A 24,290-nucleotide genomic window follows, 5' to 3' on the forward strand; every position below is an offset into this window, starting at 1 on the left:
TCACGTGAGGACGTAGTTCACACTGACAATACAGTGAGGTCTGGAGGAGCGGCTGTTGTGGACAATGGTGGCGTAGCTCTGCACCCACACCCAACCTCCATGTTTTGACAACATGCGGTAGTACTTAGTGGTGACCTGCCCCTTCACCAGTACTATAGGGAACACAACAATCAGGATCAAAGAAAGAAAAATAGTAAAATCTGGCATCAGCTCATCAGAGAAACACAGGAAGGGCCTTGTTTTTATAACCAATATTGTGGATCAGTCATTGAAATAGTTGAAGTATCTCAACTGACGGTAACCTTAATAGACAACAATGCAATGCATCCACAAGAGTCATTGTGCTTTAAATATGAAACACTGCAGTCATTGACATGTGCCATGATAACAGCACCATCTTGGTAATTTTTACATCTTTCTCCTCCATTAATCATTTCCACCGGGAAAAATTTATGGTCATATCCTTTCCATGAGCCGTTGTCTTCATTTCATCTCAAAACAGTTGACCTATATGCTAAAGGGGACATATTATGGACATCTCCGTGTTCATATTTTTATTTGTGCATCTACTAGAAAATGTTTACATGCTTTAATGTTCAAAAACACATAGTTTCTCTCATACTGTCCATTGTTGCAGCACCTATTTCCCTCACCCTCACTCAGTTTTAGCAACCATCTTATTAAGACCTCCCTCCCACTCTACTTGATTGGACAGTTTAAACAGACCTCCAAACATCTCCAAACACCAAGAGAGGTGTTTTGGATCTTCTGCCTGAAGAAAACACTGTGACCAAGTTTAGCTGCACGTCTTCCTTGAGTACCACAACAACTGCTTATACACAAAAAACTTCACAATCATACATGTTTCAGCGGAAATGGGTAACGCTTTAGATTACAGCCCACAACATTACTCCGTAGTTACAGTGTAATCTTTTGTGCTAATGGTGTACCAGTACAGTACGTACCAATACATATATGTAGGCAGGGACAGGGGAACAGGATGTGAAGTTATGGAAAAGGGGGGGAACAATTTAGGAACTTATAAGGAACTTATGCTCTAGTTATTTTTAAATACTGGGTACCTATTTTATTATTACAGAGTATCTACAACCTACTGAGCAATAATCTGGAAGTTTGGGAGGAATTTAGAGAGAATTAATACTGTAGTTATTTTTTAACTATGGGGTACCTGTTTTATTATTACAGGGTACAATATGACCATAAAACTAAACAAAAGTCTGGACGTTTCAAGGAAGATATTGATGACTTCTGCAACACATAATAAATCTGATGTGATTTTATGTCAAACTGACTTCCGTAAAGACAATAATAATGCAAGGGTACGAAGTTACTTTTTATTACAGTTCTGACTTATAACCTTTCATATCAGCGTCATCAAAGTTGAATGGGTATGCTTCATTCATATCAGATCATAGCAGGGGGCAACAAAGTGCTTCTATAAAGAAATGGAAAAGACTCTCCACTCGACCACCCTTCAGGTGTACGCCAGTGGGATGTTTTTTGCTAATCTACTTTAAAGCAAACATACTATGGGTAATAATCTGAATATAATTATTGGCACAGAGCTGTCTGGTTTGTCGCTCATGTCAAATGTAGCATTAACTGAACAAAAGAAAGATGCTGTTGGGAATGTTAGCTTGATAATCATTTGTTAGCTACTGGACGTTCACATCCAAGCTAACGCTGTGCGGCAAGCTGAAAGAGCAAAGCAGTACTGTGCAGATTTTACAAGCTAATATTAACGATTGCTCTAATAGTAATATAATTAAATTCAATGTAATGCGGTATAACACTTGTGGGTTTGTGTTTTACAGAAGCTGAAACATGTTCAGGTGATTTTATTCACATAGCAACCTACACCAAGCTAATCTGCTGCTGCACTGGCTAAATTTTCAGCACATCCTCATTGGAGCTTATATTAACTTATGATGACTGATGACTTTGCAAGCAACTAGCAATTACAGGAAATTATATTTCCTGTATAGCCTCATGTAGCCCATTAATATTGCATTTATTCACATCTAGAAGGCAAACCATGATTACTTTGCAGTTGTGTGGCCAACAGTTTGATTCTTATGACTTCTCATTAAGTGGGAGACATCATAACTGTCAGAAATCCAGATATCTCACACCATAAATTATGGTCAAGAGACTGTCATTACAGTTTTTCTCTATAGGGTCAACATATGGCCACTGTCCATGCACCAGCTTCTTTCCTCTTGTCTCAACCTCAACCCTGTCATCTTCATAAGGAGGATGATAAGAAGGAAGATGAAAAAGAAGAATAAAATGAAGAAGCAATGCAATGAAGAAGCAATGCAAGAAACACAAAGAAATAAAGAATTTAATGCTATTTGCTAAAAACCTTTCCTAAAAGGTTTCTAATTTATTTTAAATAAGAAGCATGTTAAATAAAGGTTTTAAGTTAAGGATGTAAGATTTTGGTTTTAATATGATAGCAGACATACAATGTACACTTAGGTTACAGCCAGCATACCCCGTACTTACCCTGTAACTACATGTAACAAGGGGGGAACTAACCATGCTTTAGATTACAGCCCGCATACCCTGTAGTTACCCTGTAACTACATGTAGCAAGGGAGGAACTAACAGTGCTTTAGATTACAGCCCACATACCCTGTAGTTACCCTGTAACTACATATAACAAGGGGGGAACTAACAGTGCTTTAGATGAAAGTCCACATACCCTGTAATTACCCTGTAACTACATGTAACAAGGGGGGAACAACCAACATAGCTATAACTACAGAAGACAATGTGAGAACAGTTTATTTAAATTTTGCTTGCCTCAAAACATGGAAGAACAAACTAATTTAACTACACAATTTGCAAACACAAGAGCATAAAAACCATATATATGATTCATACCTCATGTTTTATCTTTAGCTATATTTATATTAGCTATAGCTATATATTTATTTCCTGGGATGAAAGGAGACCGTGCAGAGCTGAAAAAGGGGTAAGCCTGCACCTTGAGGAGCCGAAATGCCATGAACGAGTGTCCAGTAATGAAGTTTGCTGGAGAGGTGAATGACAGCTGAGACAGTCCTTAGAGGCCGACAGCATCCATGACAATATACTGTCCTCTGGACCTTTGTTCTGAAGTAAATGCACAGATGAACATCTTAGTTATTTAAGTACCCCAAAATGAAAAAGGAACACTGTAGTTTGCCTGTTTGTTGGTAATAAGGTCATTTTGAAATAAAATCATATTAGATTTATTAAGTGCTGCAGAATCCCATCTTTTCCCTGAAACATCCAAATTTTTGCTCAGTTTTATGATCACACTATACCCTGTAATAACAGAATAGGTACCTAGTAGTTGTACAGTAATTACAGTATTAATTCTCTCTAACGTCTTCCCGATTTTCCAGATTATCGCTCAGTATGTTGTACATACTCAGTAATAATAAAATAGGTATCCTGTAGTTTAAAGTAACTACAGTATAGGTTCTTTATAAGTTCCTAAATTGTTGCCCCCTTATTTCATAACTTCACATCTTGTTCCCCTGTACCAATACATATATGTATTGGTACGTACTGTATTGGTACACCATTAGTACAAAAGATTACACTGTAACTGGAATAATTATGCTGTATGTTACGGACTATAATCTAAAGTGTTACTTGGGAATCTGAGCCATGATATGTGAGAAATGAACAATATTGGCAATCAAGATCACATGTTTCTCTTATGTTTTCTTCAGGTAAATATTGCTATTTATATCTCTACATCTTCTAATGTTGTGTTATTATTCATGCGTCGGCTTAATTGTAAGCATAAACTTTTTTTTTGTTTTACATTTCTTCTTACAAGCAAGTTTGTTAGAAATTACCTACAGAGCCCAGTGAAGTAGAGAGCATTTATTACGAGGAGATACCAGAGGTAACATGTTAGCAGTAATATTGCCATTCCCAAAATACAGGATGTAATGCAGACATGTGAGGTGACTATCTTGATACTGGGGTGGAAAGCATAATATGTTACAGTAAAAGACGCAAACCATTTCTAGAATATCTCTGCTAAAAAAGCACTAAACATACAAAAGTAATGAAACTACTAGTATCACAAGTACTGTGGTCACTATGTAAATCCCCATGTTATTCTGAATGTACACAATGGAGTACGTTATTGACACTTATCATACTGAGGCAGAAATTTTCAAGACTAACTTGGCCAGCATGGAATAGACTTAAGTTTGTAGTATATCAACATTAGAGTTTCTGAGAGTGAATTGTTTGCATCCTGTGAGGATTACACTGTGTCCATGTTTCACAGAGTAACTTGAAATTTATGTTTTACTTGTCAAAGCCCCATATTATGTGTACACACCCTTTCAAAACACAGTACATAACATTGATCTTTTGACACTGATCTATTTTTCATATCATCTGTTTAAACAGTGTAATTAAATAAAACCACTGTGAAAGAAAACAATATTTTCCACTAATACCACAGGACCCCTACTACTTAACTTACTACTACATTTTAAAATTACACAGTACCGCAAATGCTTTAAAAATAAAAGAGCATTATTTAAAGCAAATTAAATGGAAGAAGGTTAAGAAGGTTTTTGTCATCCTGATGTGTCTCATATGGAGAAACAGACTTTTCTAATGTTGCCATCGCTTGACTGAAACACAACACACGTCCAGCGATGACCTCCTCCTCTGATGGTCTTGCATACTATGAGGAGAATCTGGTGGGTCCAGGAACATCTCATCAAACACGAGTGTCATCAGGTCACTCAGAAAAACTGTAAAACATGGCACAATCAGTGTTACAATATATTCTCGTGTTTTATTATGTACAATTGCAGGTGAATAGTGTTGAGTGAAGGAGAAGCATCTATTTAACAAACTGTGTAGTGATCACAGGACTAATATTACTTTACAGCATGACCAGAAGAAACCAAAATCAATCCAATCAAGTTACAAAGAAAGTGGCCTGCTCACTATAATTGTGTAATTCTTGAATTAAACTTTCATAGCACACTTTGCATTAATTTCTAGGTGATCTGGCCATAGTTACTGACATTTAATTTTTATTTTTTAAAATTATTCTTATTTTTTAAAATCACCACTCCGAGTTTTCATGTAGCCTGATAAATGTGATAAATGTATTGTGACATTTGGAAAGTAAAAAAAACATGTTTATTTGGGTATTTTTTAGTTGTTGCTGTAGTTGTATTTATTGGAATTCATCTTTTCGATTATGATGTGTGTTATTTTGATAACTGAAAATACTTCTCCATAATTTTATTACATTGCTATAGTCACCGCTTCTTTAACTATTCCCAGTAATTGCATCTACCATGTTTTTTATGGGGAATTACACTTTGGAAGGCCTCAGTAGTGAAGTCTCACCTGAGCCTGGAATGACATTACAGAAGAGGTTCATACGATGACAATTCTACCACATTTACCAAATTTTAGATAGCATGCCGGCGTTCTGGAATCAGAGGCGAGACATGAAACTGTGTCAATGTTTAGTGTGTGTATTCCCGCCATTTAGGCTGTCCCTTTTACACAAATATTGATCCAATGTGACTACCTCCAATGTGACTACCTCCACTGCCAGCTTAATGGCGGAACAACCCCCCCCTTCAGTGTTGCCAACTACTTTCAATGGAAAGTAGTAAAGCCTGCTTGAAGAGTCGCTAAATGTTGCTAGATGACATCATGCACTAATTAACATATTTGTGATGTGATGAAGTGTCAGATGATGTCAGCCCTTTCCGGTTGCTTCTCTCCTACTCTCTGTGCTTTCATATATTGTATTTTAATACAGCTGAATTCCCAACAAAGCTGTTCTCAGTTACATATTTTTATGTGTCTGTTGTCAGAAGGTTGTCAGACAATGGGACGAATATGAAATAATATACAGAATAGTATACAGTATACTATTACTCAGGATACTCAGGATAAAACCATACAAACAAACTTTGTGCATATTTACAAAAAACTATGTGCATATTTTCAAAAGAACAAATGTATGTGCATATTGATTAACATACTGATTGAAATTGTCACAAAATGGAGTTAAACTATGCATAGATACTATAATATAATATGACAATTTAACAGAATGGAGCTAATGAACTATACATTTATATGTGATTATTGGCCAGACGTGAGTGTCACAAATATGTACATAGCAAATTAAAAAGATACAAAAAGATTTTCAACAACTATTTAGTGGCTTAACAGACAAATAACAGTATGTAAAGACCAGATGGTGTACTGCCAATCAGGATAAGAGCCATACACATGAACTATGTCCATATTTACAAAAGAACAACAGTATGTGTATATTGATTAATGGATTAAAGTCAAACTGTGTGCAAATAACGTGCAAATACTATTATAATTTAGCAGAACTGAGTTAATGAAGTATAGGGCCTACATTTATATGTGGTAATTTGTCAGACAAATATATACATAGCAAGCTGAAAAGATACAAAAGGATGGACATTTACTCTTACCCTAACTGTTGAGCTAATCTAATCTCTACACCAACCTTAAGAAACAGAGGGTAGCGTACATTTTTGTGGTACTTTTATTTTATCTGTTAAAAGCCTACTTCACGACACCAAAGCAAATTCATTGTATGTAGAAAAAAACTATTAAAAAATAATGTAAACCTGTTGTGATTCTGATCTGATTTCAGATTACTCCATGAGGGTGCTGAGAAAAAATTAATCATCATCCACAAGATCTATACCCTCAGAGTTCTCCCCCTGTGGGGCAATGTTTGGTGCAGAGGATGAGCTAGAACCAGCTGCGAAACATGACTTAAATGAATAGGCAGCTGAAGTGCAAAAGAGCTGCAGCACCTTATCTTGCAGTTTGTGCTCATAGCATGCATCTCCAGCCAGCCTAAAATCATATGTAATATATAGAATAGAGCTGAAGGTATGAAGGGACACACAGACGGGTGACAAATTTTTCCTTTAATTTGTCACTTGTCTGTACGATTCCTGAGTGTGTTTTTAATGACACCCATTTGACTGAACAGTCTCTCCTCCTCAACATTTGAGTGTGGGAGAAAGAGGACAACAACTGCAGCAGAGGCCAAGTTTTCATGTGGGTTTATGCCTGCTGCATCCCTGTGTTTCTTCACCTCAGCCCAGAATGCCATGGTGTTTGTTGTTTCTTCCCATATCTGAAGGTGAAACAACCTCCCCGCATGTATCCTCAAACCTCTGCAGATGATCCAGAACGCAGCGGCGCATCTGGTCTTCAACCAGCCCAAAACAGCAAATGTCACCTCGCTATTGATATCCCTCCACTAGCTTCCAGTTGCTGCCCACATCAAATTCAAAACCCTGACACTTGCTTACAAAACAGCAACTAAAACAACTCCTGCCTACCTGAACTTCCTCATCGAGGTCTACAAATGAAAGGCACCTGGTACCACCACCACAACAGGGCCCTAAGTGGCTAGCTAGACTCTTCTCTTCTGTAGTTCCCCGGTGGTGGAACTCGTTACCAAACTCTGTTTGATCTGCAGAGTCCCTCTCAATCTTTAAGAATAGACTAAAGACCCGGCTCTTTCGCGAACACCTCTGCTTTTGATGGACTAGGTAGAGAAAACACAAAAAGACAAAAAAAAAAAAAAAACCTTGCTTCTATGTAATCTTTGCACTCTATGCATTGCCTTGGTGCACTGCCTGTTGGCATCTATGTCCTATCGGACTCAAACTTAACACATCTCCTTCGCACACAATCCTCCTCAGGACAGAGGTTCAGCTGTACTGTGTTGGACTAAAATGTATGACCATGGAATGGCTTGGGAGAGATGTGTCCGTCTGTTGACTCTTTGAGCTCGTCAACTTTTGCCATTGGGATGATGACTCTGCTGCAGACAGGCTTCATAAGCAAGCAGCTCGAGCAGATCTGTCTGTTCCCCCTCAAAAGCCATTTTAGCAGTCTGCACCTCACTATATGTGTTATTATCGATTTTTAAAAAGTGAGGTACAGGAGGTCCTGTGGGTCACTGTACATGGGATGTAGAACATCTGCAATGTAGCAGTGTTAACTTGCCATGGTGAAGCTGAAATGCAATTTTAATTCCTCTAACTGATCCAGGATTCTGAACACGGCAGGCTCTATGGAAAGCGTGTGGCACAGACCTTAGTTATCAGTAAGGGCTTCTCTCCAGTTTATAGTCTCATAGACCTTGTATGCCTCTCTGTGCTTTGGTGAAATAGAGAACCAATTATAGGTTTCTCTAGCAAGGAATTCCACACTACATGGAAATGTAGTTTTGGAGGCATAGCTTACAGCTAACTGTAGTGAGTGACACACACAGTGGATGAGGACCAGATGTTTTAAGTCACACTCCTCCCTCTGAATTTGTTGCCCACCATTGTATACCCCTGTCGTCACAGATGCATTATCTGTGCCAATGCCAAAGCAGGTTCTCCCTCTCGAGGCCACACTTCCCAACAAAAGCTAAAACTGCTCTGGCTATTGATCTAGCATCCCTTCCCTCCAGCTCAAGAATACCTAGGTAAAGGGCTGCCACATTTCCCTTGTCCTCACTAAAATACTGTACTCTGAGACATTTACATTGGTGCTTTCAGCAAGGAGACAGTATTTGCTGTCACCAATATCAGCCACAACTCTTTTAAGAAAATATGGTGCCAACACAACATTGATCATATTGGTACACTTCAGACAGTGCATCCAAACATTTTTGGCTACACTGGAATCCAGAAAAGCAGCCTCACCTGCCTGACCAATGTGGTCACACGAGAGAAATGGAGCAATGCTCTGCAATAGCATTGCCATTGTTGCCTATGCCTGTCTCAGAGAGTGTTTTTTGTAGAAAATGGCAATGTAGATTGCTTTGCTTGGTTATATGGCTTGGACTTTTCAGTGTGCTTCTGAGTTGACACAAGCCTCTTAATGTCAGATAACATGGCACAGAAGCCTATCTTGCAGTAAAGACAGGAAGCCCTTGTGTTATTGCCCACATAGGGATTCAGCCATCCCTTGAATTCAGGGATTAACTCCAATTCTTTTCTATACTTTTGGGTGTATATTTCAGAGTGTGACATGTTAGCTATTTTTATTGAATGTGTGTGGAATGTCCATGGCTAAGTGTATTTGTATTTATGTTTGTATTATGTGTACATAAGTTAAATAAAGTTTAAAGCTTATTATTATGTGTTTGAATAAAGTACAATGTACAGACTTGTCTAAATAAATGATCTGAATTCAGAGAGTTCAGAAATGGAAATGAACTGAATTCTTTTGTGGTACTGAGTGATAAGACAGTGGTAATGGTCAAAATGATCAAACTGGATTGTTTAAATTAAAACAAAGGAGACGCAAAAAATGCAGATTAGTGATTGGTCCTTGGCAACACTGTTTGCACATGCACAGGTCATTCACATCTATGTCAGCAGCTGTGCAGACTGAATGTGCTGCTCTGCCTCTCTGTTACTCACTGAACAGAGTAGACGCAGAGAGAGGTATGCCTCTTGCTCGCGGGGAAGTACTATGTTCTATGGAAAGTAGCTAAGGTTTGTCCAAAAAGTCGCCAGTTTGTCACTAGGTGCTTTTTTGAAAAAAAGTCATTAACTTCTTACTTACTTACTTGGGCCCTTTGCTCCTCCAAGGAGCATAGGCCATCAACGAACGACCTCCATTTCATTTGATTACTAGTGATTCCCTCTAGATCTCCCCAGTTGAGCCCACTTCTAGTTATTTCTGCCTGGGAATCTCTCCCCCAGCTATTCCTGGGTCGACCTCTTTTTCTTGTTCCCTGTGGGTTCCATTTCAAGGCTTGTCGGGTGATGTTTGTGGCAGGTTTCCCGAGGGTATGCCCAATCCAACTCAACTTTCTCCTCAGAATTTGTAAGGTAATGGGATCCTGGCCTGCTCTCCTCCACAGATCCACATTTCTTACTTTGTCTCTCCACCAGATTTTGAATATACTTCTTAGGCAGGTGTTAATGAATGTCTGTAGTCTGTCTGTTGTTTGTTTGGTTGTCCTCCATGTTTCAGATCCATACAGCAACACCTGCTTGATGTTGGTGTTAAAGATTCTCAGGTTGGTGTTTGTTGAGATGTTTTTTGAGCTCCAGATCTTTCTGAGCATGTTAAACACCACCCTTGCCTTATTGATCCGGCTTTTTTTTTATCGGCCTCTGTCCCTCCGGTGATGTCCACAACACCGCCCAAGTATGTGAACGCCTCCACCTCTTCCAGGCTATTGTTGTTCATGAGGATGGGGTTGCTGGATTTGGAATGGATCTTCATGATCTGTGTCTTAGCTGTATTGGGTGTCAGTCCAAGATTTGATGCGTCTGTCTTTTCTTGTCATCTGCAAAATCAAGGTCATCCAGCTGTTCCCACAGTGTCCACTGGATCCCATTTTTCCTCCTTTCCGTAGTTTCCATTCATTATCCAGTCAGTTGCCAGGAGGAACAGGAATGGAGAGAGGAGCAATCCCCGTTTTACACCTGTCCTGACCTTGAATATGAGGAGTTCTCTCTCATCCGAGCAGACAGAACAGAGCTGTCAGGGAAGAACCGGGGGGGCGGGGTCTGTCTGTTTGTGAATGACAGCTGGTGTAGAAATTACACTGTGAGAGAGACTGTATGCACAGCTGTGCCTGTCTCTGAGACCCCACTACTTACAGAGGGAGTTCAGAAATGTTTTAATATGTGCTGTGTATGTCCCCCCCAGTGGAAACGCAGCGAGAGCTGCTACAAGAATAGCAGACTGTGTCCACCAACAACTGCAACATACACTTGGAGCCCCGATTGTGATTCTCAGGGATTTCAACAACTGCAAGTTGGAACTATTTCTCCTTGGATTTGAACAATATGTGACATGCGCCACATGACAGAACAGAGTCTTAGATAAATGTTATGGAAACATAAAAAATGCATACACTGCAAAACCACTGCCCCCACTGTCAAACTCTGACCATAATACTGTCTAGTTAATCCAGATTTACAAGACTGTTTTTAAAAGGAGTAAACCACAAACTAAGACAGTGACAGTGTGGGACAAGGACAGCATAGAAACACACAAAGGATCATTCCTTTGCACAGACCGGGACATATTCTCTGATTTGGAGATTGATGAGGCTACTGAAGCAATAACAGACTACATACATTTCCGTGCAGACAATGTGGTTACCAAAAAGGACATTATTGTGTATCCCAACAATAAGCCCTACATAACCAAGAGTGTAAAGGATTGTATTAACAGGAAAAAGCTAGCTTTTAAAAATAATGACAGAGCAGGACTGAAAATGGTGCAAAGAGTGTTCCTGTTCCTGTTCCTGGAAGCCAGAAAGCATCACAAGGACACCATAGAGCAGACTTTAATGTCAATGGATTCAAAAAAGCTGTGGGACTCTATGAAAGCTATTACAAATATGAACACCACCAAGAAACGCCTCAGTACTGATGATGATCTGGGGAGGGCAAATTAACTAAATGACTTTTTTCTCAGGTTTGAAAACTATGACTTCACTGTTCAATCTAATAATGTCATGGGAACTAGCTTAACTGATGTTAGCAGTAGGATTATAATTGATCCACTCAGGATTCAGTCTATTTTCAAACATGTGTGCACTAAAAAATCCACTGGCCTGGATGGCATTTCTGCACTGCTCTTAAAGGCATGTGCAGAAGAGCTCACTCCAGCTTGGTGCCCCATCTTCCAGCGGTCTGTGAACGCACACACTGTTCCTGCTCTGTGGAAAAAATCCACCATAGTTCTTGAAGCTAAAAAACCATGTCCAGCTGATAATAATGATTTCAGACCTGTGGCCCTGACTTTGATTGTAATGAAAAGTTTTGAGAAATACATGTTATCTGTGCTTAAGGCAGAGGTCAACTTGGCACTTGATCCATATCAGTTTGCTTATAGGCAGAGGAGAGGTACTGACGATGCCATCAACAGCATCACCCACTTCACCGTCAAGCACTTGGAATGCCCAAAAGCATATGCACAGATTTTATTTATTGATTTTAGCTCAGCTTTTAACACACTGCAACCCCATCTGCTCATCTCTAAACTGAGGCAGATGAGTGTTAACCCTTTTTTAATCAAGTGGTATTTTTCCTTTTTAACTAATCGAAGTCAGCAGGTGAGATACAATTACATTTCCTTTCCTTTTTACATTCTATACTAATGACTGTACAAACAGCCACCCACGGAACCTTGTTTTTAAGTTTTCTGACGATACCGCCATCCTCAGTCTATTTTTCTGAAATTGAAAACTTTGTGCAACGGTGTGATCAGTAGGGGACCATAGTCCTGTTGTCATACAAGACTCACCTATTGAGCAGGTCAGCTCATATAAATATCTTGGAGTTCACTTAGATGACACTTTTAGTTGGTCTGTGCATGTTGAAAGCTTGTGTTCTCGTCTACAGCAGAGATTGTATTTTCTACGCAGACTAAGAGTATATGGGGTGGACAAAAGCATCATGTTTTTATTCTACCAGGCAGTGCTAGAGAGTTTAGTCAGATATGGGATGTCATCCTGGTATGGCAACCTCACGGCAAAACTAAAAACTAAACTTGCTCGTCTGATACACACAGCCATGAAGGTAATTGGAAAAAGCGATTACCAGACCCTGCAGTCCACTTACCAACTAACTGTTTTTAGGCAAGCCCAGAGGATAGTAATTGACCACTCTCACATCCTTCATTCAGAGTATGGCCTCCTACCCTTGGGCAGATGATAGTCCCTCACTGCAAACTCAATCATTTTAAGAATTCATTTGTTCCAACATCCATTACATTTCTTAACAATGCTGCTTGAGGTCGAAGTTTGTGCAATAATTTTTAATAATTTTTACAGTGCTTTCACTATGGTGATCTTTTAGCATGATTTTTTTATGAAGTGTATGTATGTATTATGTTATGGGATGTGTGCAATATGGCAATATGTATGTGTTATGTTACGGGTTATGTGCAATATTGTCATGTTATGTAATTGTTGGTGTTGGTATGGCTGAGGTTGTATTGTTTGTGTCATTGTGGCCGTCAAGGCATTCATGGTGCAGCTACAGGGTCCAAGACAAATTTCCCTGAGCGGGACAATAAAGTTTATCGTATCGTATCGTATCATATGATGCTTTGATAAGGTTTGTGATTTTTGTGGGAATCCCATACTAGTCCATAAGGCACCATAGTGATGTCCTGTCTAAACTGTCAAATGCTTTTTCTAAGTTGATGAAGTTTATGTATAGGGACGTGTTCCATTCGATAGACTGTTCGATGATGATGCGTAATATTACTATGTGGTCTGTGCATGAACGATCTTTCCTGAATCCTGCTTGCTGGTCCCAGAGCCTCTTGTCCACAGCTTCCTGGATATGGTTGAGAATGACCCGGTTTAAGATTTTGCTGGGTACAGAAAGTAGGGTGCTCCCTTGATAATTGTTGCACTTGCTGCGGTCACTTTTCTTTGGCAGTTTCGCAATGTGCCCCTCTGCCCATTCTGATGGTGTCCTTTCCTCTTCCCAAATTCTCCCAAAGAGACTGTAGAGCATGTCTGTCGACAGGGTGGCATCTATTTTCAGGGCTTCAGGTGGGATATTGACGGGTCCAGCAGCTTTGCCAGATTTTAGTTAATTGATTGCTGCCCTGATTTCCGCTTTTGTTGGTCTGTCACACTTGATTTGCAGGGGTATCGTGGCCTTTGGGATATATGGTTGGTCTGTCGACGCTGGCCTGTTCAGGCCATCTTCAAAATATTGTGCTCATCTGTCAAGCTGTGCTTCCTGAGTTGAGATCAGTTGGCTGCTTTTGTCTAAAATTGGTTTATTGGTATGTGAATATGTCCCAGATAGTTTCCTTGTGATGTTGTATAGTTCCTTCATGTTCCTTTGAGTTGCCGCCTGTTCTGCTTCCTTGGCTAGTCTCTCCACCTGTGATCTCTTGTCTCTCCTGATGTTCTTACGCACTTCGGTGTGGCATCTGTTGTACTCCTTTTGGGCAGATGCCTTTTCGGATCTTGTTCTTGAAGTGCTCACTTTTTGTTTGAGCTCTCTCCTCTGTTGGATTGTTTTGAGGGTTTCTGGTGTTATCCATTCTTTGTGCTTTTGGGTCCTCTTCCCTAGGGCCGCCTCACAGGTGGAGCTCCAAGCTGCTTTTAGGTGTTCCCACTCTTTGTTTATGGTCCATCCCTCCCTCCTCTTCTGATATAGCTCTTCATTTTCTCTTGAGAGGACCTCTTTGAAATTCTTTGCCACTTCATAGTTGGTGAGGTACTCTGTGTTGTATTTTGTCCTCTGATTTTTGGCTTGATGGTGTCTCTTCAGCCTTAGCCTGAATTTCCCTACTAGGAGGTGGTGGTCTGAGGCTGCGTCTGCTCCTCTTCTTGATCTGACATCTTCCATTTGGTTTTCTGTGACATGGTCTGGTGATACCTAAGTTGTTTTTTGGATTGTTTTATGGGGGAATACACTTCCTCTGATCATTAGGTTATTGTTAGCACAGGTCTCCGCAAACATCTCTCCGTTTTCATTCATGTCTCCCACTCTATGTTTTCCCATCACCGCTTCATCATTTTGACCTCCAATCTTGGTGTTGAAGTCCCCCATCAGGATAGTGAGGTCTCTGGCTCCAATACTTCCAAGTAGGTGGTTCAAGCTGTCATAGAACCTGGCCTTGACCTCACCGCCTGCATCGTTGGTGGGTGCGTAGCACTGAATAATGTGGGCTTTCACTCTCCTGTTCTTAGTTTGTAAGGTTGCGGAGATGAGGCGAGAGCTGATGGGTTTCCATGCAGTCATGGACCAGGACTGAGAGATTGTAGCGTGCCATTTCCTTAGCAATAATGGCAGCCTTGCCAGCCTGGAACATGGTTCGGATGTTCCATGTACCCACATGGATGACTTTCTTTGGCGTCAGAAGGATTCAGAAGATTCCATGTTTGTACCTCTTATACAGAATGGGGAGATGGAATAATGGTGCAACATTCCCACCTTGAACAGGCTGTGCAAAATGGGCTATAGTCTCATGCTGATCCGCAGTGCAGTGGGCAAATGTGGGCCACAGGCCACATCCAGTTTTTTACTTATGTGAATCCTATCAATGGGCCTCATTCAAGAACCACTTGTACGAACAGATTAATTCTTCAAATGCACATATGAGTAATTTAAGAACATGTGTGTCATTCATCAATTTTCTCTTGCATAGAATTTTCTCTTACTTACAAACAAAATTTATGAGTGGTCCAGACCTGTCATATATGTCATGAATAGAATATCTCTGCCTTTCTTCACAAGGGAGAAACACTTGTTTGACTTACAATTATAATGTCCTATTCTGAATTAATTTGGAGTTTAAATATGATACTGAATATCACAAAAAATAAATATATAACTAAAACTAACTTAATGCAAAATTAATATTCTGTTAGCCAAAATATCATCATCATGGCTGCCAATTTACTGAGAGACTTTTTAGATTTTATGACTTTTATTGGCATATTTTGGTGCAGCAACTACATCTCAGTAATTTATTGGAAACATCTCTCACTCTGACAGCTGCCTCTGTGTCTCTCTGCAGGTATCTGTCCAGTATCATTTTGTGTTGCAGCTGACAGTGTAACATTATCTGTATCTTATGTCTTCTCATTAGCGCAGGTAGTCTCGCTTTTAATATGACAAGTTTACATTATTAATTTCTAATTTACATTGTGGGTGTATGTGATGTGCTGTTGTGTGTAGCTTTGTATTTTGTATGGTGTGTTCTGTGTGTTTTTTGCTTTGTACTGTTTGTTGTTGTGCTGTTGTATGTCTTGACTGTGGGGGACTGCGGATGTAAATTAGCTTTGAGCTAACTCCGGTGCAGTGCATCTTTTATGTTTAAAACTGTACACTGTCCCAATCAATAAATAAATACATACATAATATTCTCTCCTCTAATATCTCTAAATTGTTTTGGGTGTCCTCTTCTACTGACACTTAAATTTGTTATGCTTTTGTCGCTGATTTCTGAAAGCAGGACTTGAAGCTCTTCAGTGTTTTTACTCTTTGGGAATGTTTTTGTGAATGAAACTCAACCACAAACAGAGTGGAACATGGAGCCTTATATGGCAATTTTAGGAAAATGAAGAAAAACAAACGATTTACTAGAAAATTCAGGCAGAATGATTAAGAAAATTTGTTGAATCTGACTTTGAACACTTATATGAACAAACCTCACAGAAAAAATGCACAGTAAATGCAAAATGGCTGACTTCCTTTTGGACTTAGAGTTTGGCTCCAGGAGGCTTTTTTTCAAAGTCTGGAGATGTTACATTTGACTGCCAATTTTTAAGTATCAACATCAAATTTAAAGGTGGGGGCCTTGACATAAATTTGGCGTAAATTTCGCCATTTCTGATGCATGTGCTTCCCAAGCCCCTGAAAAATGCAAAGGCATACTACAATAATAATACTAATAATCAAAGCTGCAAGCAGCGAAGAACGGGCTCTCGCACCTCAGAGAGAGCGGCAGCCATGGTATCACTATTAGAGGTCTATTGACACGGCTCTGAATTGTCAAGATTATTGGACACTTAGTGAATGGGTAAAATATCATTTCCTGTGTGGAGTATGTGGCGCCGGAGATGACATATTAGAAATTGTGTATAAATTTGATGAACTATGTGTCATTTAGGCCTCATTTGGCCTCATGAAATATTAAAGCAGCAATACATTTACCAGAGGGTAAATGACATGGATATACATTTTCATGAATATTGGACATTGCACGTAGGAGATGACTATCACTTCTTGTAACCACTATATGGTGCTAAAGAACACCCACTAATTATACAACATGTTGCTGTATGCAGGTGTAGACCACACCATGTAATTTTCATGTAAATCGGATGATGTTTGTTTAAGGATAAAAAGACAACTTGGTCTTTGTCAGCTTTTTATTTTCAGATTTCCACCACACATGTGAGTCGCGGAACCTCTTGCTTTTTATTCGGTGCCCATGTTAACAGGTTAGAGCAGCCACACAGCCCATGTGAGACGCGCGTGTCACACGAGGCTGCTGTGTCATCTAGAGATTCGAGGTCTCGCCTATTTTCTCCGCGTGACGCACGTGGTTCTCAGCAGAAATAGACAGGGAACAAGATAGAGAGATAGGGCTGCCAGTAGCAGAAGCGCCGCAGCAGACACACTTCCTGTGTGGACGCTGCAAGCGCGTGAGATGCAGCAGTTCAGCAACGCACATGCGCTGCTGAGGTTCAAGCATCCAGTGTGTCCCAGGCGTAAGCAAATTTGGATGCATATGCAAAGTTTTGTGAGTTTTCGAGCATCCCTAGCACCTCAAAAATGCTAAAGGTACTTATATAATAGCACCCCGCTATTGAGCCACCATACCACGGCCAAGTCAAATTGTGATGCTAATGGTAATACTTTTTTGAACATAGGTGCAAAGTTTTGTAAGTTGTCTTGCATCCTAAAGGCCTCCAAAATGTGTTTTTAAAATGAAAATTGACACACAAAATCCAAAATGGTTGACTTCTTGTTGGGCGAAAAAATTTGAGAAAATATGTATTATGTCGAGAATGATGAGAGCACATCAAAAAGACTTTGTTTTCAAAATGAACTTGCATCTGGGGGCTCTATGGAGCTTGCTGGCCACACCCAAGCCCAATTGCTACAGAACTTTGCAATTCTTTACTGGAGGGATGAACACTATTCTTCCAAAAGATATTCCCTCATTTGGTGTTTTGAGGGTGGTGGTGGAGAGTGCTGTTTAATGTGTCGGTCCAAAATCTCCCATAGGTGTCCAATTAGGTTGAGATCTGGTAACTGCGAAGGCCATAGCATATGATTCACATCATTTTCATACTCATCAAAGCATTCAGTGACCCCTCATGTCCTATGAATAGGGGCATTGTCATCCTGGAAAAGACCACTCCTATCACGGTAGAAATGTTTCATCATAGGATAAAGGTTAAGCTTAACATAGCCACCGGAACCCCTCACTGTAGTGGTCGAGCATTCAGACCTGTACCAGTTTTTCCTTTAATACTTCTGTAACTATTGCTTCCTGTGTCCACTATGTGGCACTAGAGATCACCCACTAACTATGCATCATGTTGCTGTATATCTTGTGCAGACCACACCATGTAAATTTAATGTGAATCGGATTATGTTTGTCACATAAGGCTGACTTCCTGTTGTAGGTGGCATTATGACTATGACTAAATACTCGGACTCTTATCAAACATGAAAACTTTGGGACAGATTGGATAATGTAAAGTGGAGTTACAACAGCTTCCTGTTTAATGCCCCAAACATGTTTTGGGAAAAATTCACCAGAATGCCAAGGGCGTTCCATGAAGTATAAAAAGCTTCGCAATTTAGCATTGCAAAGGTCCTTAGATATAATCTACCAGTTTGAAGTTGCTCAGGTTAAATCTCTAGGAGGAGTTTGTCAAAGTACAAAGCCTGTCAATGACTTAACTTTGTTAAAAAAAAAATGCAAATTTGATTCAAAATGGCTTACTTCCTGTTAGTCGTAGGGTATGGCTCCAAGAGGCTTTTTTGTAAGTCTTGAGTTGTTACATCTGCCTACCAAATTTCATTTATCTACCGCAAATTTAAAAGTGGGGGCTTTGACTTTGTTGTTGTTTGTTGTTAGGGGACGCTTTCAAGCCAAATTTCCACATCCAATCCCAAGATCCATTTCAGATAACAATTAACACCATGTCTGATGCTTATGGAAAGTTTTGTGAGTTTTCGAGCACTCTTAGCACCTCAAAAATGTGTTTGAATGCATAAAATCATAATAATAACAATCTTTTAAAAAACAATAGGGCCTTCACACCACTTGGTGCTCGGGCCCTAATTAAAGCTGCAAGCAGTGATAATTGGGCCGTCACTCCTTAATGCACATTCAGGTATGCATCAGTCGAAGTGCTGTTATCATGGAGGAACATGATGCAGCAATACGTTTACCAGAGGGCAACTGACACAAGTATACATTTTCATGAATATTGGACAATGCATGTAGGCAATTACGGTAATATCACTTCCTGGGTCATATTTTCATGGAGGCACAATGACCATCGCAAGCAGTGCTCTGATTGTGTGGTATCTTTCTGACCTTGAAACTCCCTTTTCGTGTCTTTGTAGTATTTTGGTGACCAGCGTAGAACACGCAGTGCACAAGTGGGAGGACGGGCACAGACAGGTGTGTGGTTCATTCAAATGAAGCAACGCATCTATAGTTGTATTTTGGTTGAAATTTGGTCTTAGATGTTGCCCTTAAAACAGATGTCTCAGAACCACATCTATTTGTGGTGTAATGTCAATCCACTACTGCTTTGATGATTTTATCAAAAGGATCAAACTAAATACTTGCTGCAGACATGCTGCAACAATGTATTAATGATTAAAATATAAATAATTTATTTAAATTAAACACTCTTCAATCAAAATCACTATACTATAACATTTAATGTGGCTAAAACATAAAAGTCAGTAAATCAGTCTACAGTGATCTATAAATGAATGTGTGCTATTCTTACAGTATCTGTTGTCCACAGCTGTTTATACTGTATGAAAAACTCTGAGGTGGAGTTGTTGAATCCTCTAGGAGAAGATTCAAAAAAGTTCCATACCTGTAAAGTGCCTAAATTGGTATGTTATCACATGACCTCTGACATCATCATTCAAGGTATCGACTATTCCTTCACAATTTAGTGACATATTAGCTGAAGGTGATACCAACTGAATTTCAAACCCTCTATGAGGAATTTGACTTCCCCTTGGCTGGAGCTAATGAAAGACAATGTGAAATATGTCTGAAATGATGAGAACAACGTGCGTACCAAATTTCATGAATATCGAAGCAACTTTATCCTGACCACAGCCTGGCACACATTAGGGGGCACTATGGAGCCCACTAAAGATGCATGAACCCGATTGTTGTATATTCATGCAATGTTCACAGGTTCAGATGTGTGCACCAAGTTTCGTGAGTTGAATATCCCTCGCACCCCAAAAACAGCTTTCTGTTTCATGGCGAATTGTCATGGCAACAGCTTTTGATGAAAAGGTTCACTATGTAGGTGTAAGAACTTAGCTGACCAAATTTTCAGTGGATCTGGTTAACCTGCTAGAAGTAGTTAGTAAAAGTATGGGAACTATAACTTCCTGTTGCCAGTAGGTGGCTCTATGACTATGATTCAATATTGGCCTGTAAATGTCTTCAGATCAGGACTCTTGTCAAACATGAAATTCAGGAAAGATCTGACAATGTGGAGTTGAATTACAATAGTTTGTTTTTTCATGTTGAAACATCTAAATTTGCTGTGTCACAGTGTAAAAATTCACAAGCTTCACAATATAGCATCATCAAGGTCTTAAGGCTTTCTGACCAAATCTGAGATGGATCTGGTGAACCTTCTAGGCAGAAGTTGTGATGCTGTGACAGTGACTCAATAGTGACACATAGATGTGTTCAGGCTGGGACTCTTATCAAGCATGAGAAAGAGTTGCAACAATTTTTTTTCATGATGAAACATCAAAATAGATGGATAAGACACTTCTGCCACTTCTGATGCATGTGCAAAGTTTCCTGAGTTTTCGCGTACCCCTTGCACCTCAAAAATGCGCTTGGATGCATAAAATAATAATGATAATAATAATGATAATAATAATAATTGTTTGAAATGTAATAGAGCTCTGGCACTAATAATCTTTACAAAAACAATAGATTCCTTGCACTTTCAGTGCCAGGGACTGTTGGGCCCTGGCACTTTCGTGCTCAGGCCCTAAATATTTTATTGGTATACTTACAGTTTGGGGTCCTGGATCAACACATGTCCCTCAGTAGCAGCCAAGCAACACTCATGGCTGGCTTGCAAATTGCAGAGTCCAGTTAGCAAAGCAGTCCTTGGTGAAATAAGTGGTGACATTGCGCTGCTGAAATCCAAAAATAGTAATTATATCTACTGTTGTCTAATGTTGCTGTCCTTCCACCACAACAACAGACATTAGCCGTGTTTCCATTAACCTATTTTTATGCGCATTTTTAAGTATCACATTAAAAAAGCTTAATGGAAACGCCAAAATTTGAAAAAACTTCCTTAATTTCGCAAAAAAGTTTTTGTGCTCGCTTGAGGTGGATTTTGGAAATGTTGAAAAAGTTTATGCGCAAAATGGGTAATGGAAACACATTTGTCGAATAAATGATGACGTTGCAAACGTTTAACTCACATGATTGATCAGCTGTTTCCGCTCTCTGTGTCTTCTGGCCTCTCCAGATAGCATGAAGCATGGCCAACACTAGCTAACATGAAAGAACAACTACAACTACAATTGAAACAAATTCCTGAAGACCTCTCTCCATTTTTCTCTTATCAAGGCATTGTAACTATTTGTTTTGTTTCCAGTTGGCAACCTTTACTTCTTCTACTCTGTTTACTGGCAGATTATTTGAGCCTTTACTGGCACCTTCTGATGAAACTGTGTTGTCAAACCAGTTGATGGAAACGCACCTAATTCGCATTTTCCTTTTTGCGACATTTCAAAAGTTTGCTGAAAATTATCTTGCAAATCTAATGGAAACATGGGTATTGTCCCCCCGACATTACACCTGCTGGCATTGCAGTCCCATAGTCTATGAAATCATGAATGTGCTCCAGTGCTGAGCCTGGAGCAGAGGCACATTTATGGACATCCTTACCAGGCTAATGTCATCTTGTGTGGAAATAAAGAGTGAAATTCCAACTGTTCCCCACTGTTTAGAGCAGTGTGTGAGCTTTTTGGGCTAATTTCTCCAGGCGTTAACGTCAAGTTGTGCAACTTTGATAATATTTAACATATATGTCCAACATCAGAAAACTTGATAAATGAGAGAAAACCACAAAAAGCATAATATGTCCCCCTTAAAGCACCTTGCAAATTTACTTCTCACTTCCACATAAAAATCAAATCCATTGTTTGAATCACACTGTCAATGTATTTCTGCTGTTTTTTTAATTAACACAAATGGACTGGTGTTTTTAATGTAACAAGCTCTAGTATGATCCAGGATTCACTCACTCTTTTTTAAAAAAATGGGTCTTGGGTTGATTTCATCCTTGCAGTATTTCCAACAAAATGAACTGATTTTGATCTCTTGAGCTTAAATTTTCCTTTTATATATGCTGGTGTGAGAGGTGTCTGGAGCTGTGTCTCCCACAACATTTGTCCTCTGTTAAAAAACTATCCTGTGTATTCAGGATAGACTATAACTGGTGTTGAAAGGACTCACATAAATGGTGAGCATAGCGTAGATGGAAAATGTCACAGGCATGGACGTGGTGGTAGAGGGTCTTCTCTATCAGGTCCTGAGGCTCATAGCCTGTCAGCTCTGCCACCCTGGCTCCAGCACACAAACGAGAGGACACAAACTTACAGTTAGGGGTTAATTTGCACATCAGTATGTGCTGAAGTGCATCATAATGTTTAGCAGTTCACATATTTTAAAACAGCCAAGTATTTCATACTGTGTACATATTTTTATTTTCTTATAACATGTTATCTTATAGTAGCATGTCACAAATGATTTTTTCCCTGTAGATTATTTTTATAATTCTATATTCCATACAGGGATCACCAAGATAAATGGACTGTACTTGTATAGCGCTTTTCTTGTCTTTCAACCACTCAAAGCGCTTTTTACACTACGCGTCACATTCACCCATTCACACACATTCATACACTGAATAGGTACAGAGACTACAATGCAAGGTCCCAACCTCCACACATTCACACACTGATGGAACAGCCATCAGGAGCAACTTGGGGTTCAGTATCGTGCCCAAGGACACTTCGACACGCGGACAGGAGGAGCCGGGAACCGAACTGCCAATCTTCTAATTAGTGGACGACCCGCTCTACCTCCTGAGCCACAGCCGCCCCCCAAGATAGATATCATGATATCATGATATCACTGTTTTCATTTATATATCCACCTACTCAGTCAAGTGTCTCCCCTACCTCGAGTCCAAGAAGATGAGTTTAAAGTCCAGGCTGGCCCGGAACATGAACATGTTGCTGTGGAGTTTAATCTCGGTGACGCCGCTAGGAGGCAGGGAGTGTCCCACAGCCACCAGACCCACAGTCTGATAACAGGATTCATACCGTGGCATGTCCATGATGTACTGACGTACTTTTAGGTAGCCACTGCAGTGGATGACCTGGGAAACAACAGCATGACACTAATGTAATCACACGTTTACACACTTCAAGGAATTCAGGAGGTGTGGGGGAGTGACAGAGAAAGTTGAAAAGGTTTTTACCAAAAACAAGATCCTGGTATTTTCCAAACCTAACAACACTCTGGGGGGCATATGAGATAGTGGACACAAATGTGTTGCTACATGTTTTCTGATGCTTGTTTTGTCTGATCACTTTTTCTGCCCATCGAAGAGCTTAGAGTGTAACTCATCCCTAACAGTCTTCACCTTTAATATAAGTAAGTAGCAAAATCTGTAAGAGGGTCCCACAAACACGAAAAAGAACCAGCAGTTACCTGGATGTCCAATTTTATGTACGCATGGGTAGCCCTCTAACTGCATACCCAGGTGGCCCCTTGTTCTCCGTTTGCTGAGTTCATAGGTAGTAAAGCAGCAGGATTACCAATGCTACTGCCCAATTGGTGGTGAATGTATTGATCTGTCTCAGAGTGCAGAGACAACACTACAGTAGGGTAAAACTAATAATGAAGCTTGTTCCATTCGGGTAACTATTTTCTAAATGTTGAGGGAAAATGGGGCTGTTTATTAACTTGAGATATATATTGTTTAGTGTTTAAAAGTGTTAGCTAAGAATATATTTTTACTATGACCAAAGGATATTTATTCATTAGAAGACAGTTGTCACTTTAGCCATTTTTTGTTGTGACCAGATGAGATTTAATTGCTTTAAATATAGAAGCTATAAGTTCAAATACAGTATTTTGTTGACTATATATTAGTTACACTAGCCATATTAATTTTTATCAATTTAACATGAATCTAACTGCCTTACCAGCATATACAAACAAACAAGACAGACATTTTGACATCCTGCTTGTTTGTCATAAATATGTGATTTCAAACAAGTCAGCATTACTCCATCTTCCTTCAGGAGTGCTCTCTCATTCAGTACAAAAACATAACATGATTGTAATGATTGTGAGGGGCTCTATTCCTTGAAGTGATTAGACAAAGCTCTGACAGCAGCTCTAGTTTGAGAGGTGACTGAACATTCCTGAATTTG

General features: G+C 39.6%; 1 protein-coding gene across 1 annotated transcript in view; it reads right to left on the reverse strand.

The window, feature by feature from the left end:
- sim2 (SIM bHLH transcription factor 2) overlaps positions 1-24,290 on the reverse strand; it is an 83,595-nt gene continuing 59,305 nt past the window's right edge. The window contains exons 6-8 of the mRNA XM_067607169.1: positions 23,028-23,227; positions 22,300-22,406; positions 1-152 (exon numbers count right to left, since the gene is read on the reverse strand). Of these exons, the coding sequence (XP_067463270.1) occupies positions 1-152; positions 22,300-22,406; positions 23,028-23,227 (459 nt within the window). The remainder of the gene's footprint in view (positions 153-22,299; positions 22,407-23,027; positions 23,228-24,290) is intronic.

Source organism: Thunnus thynnus, chromosome 13 (assembly GCF_963924715.1).
Source record: "Thunnus thynnus chromosome 13, fThuThy2.1, whole genome shotgun sequence".
NCBI classification, from domain to species: Eukaryota; Metazoa; Chordata; class Actinopteri; order Scombriformes; family Scombridae; genus Thunnus; species Thunnus thynnus.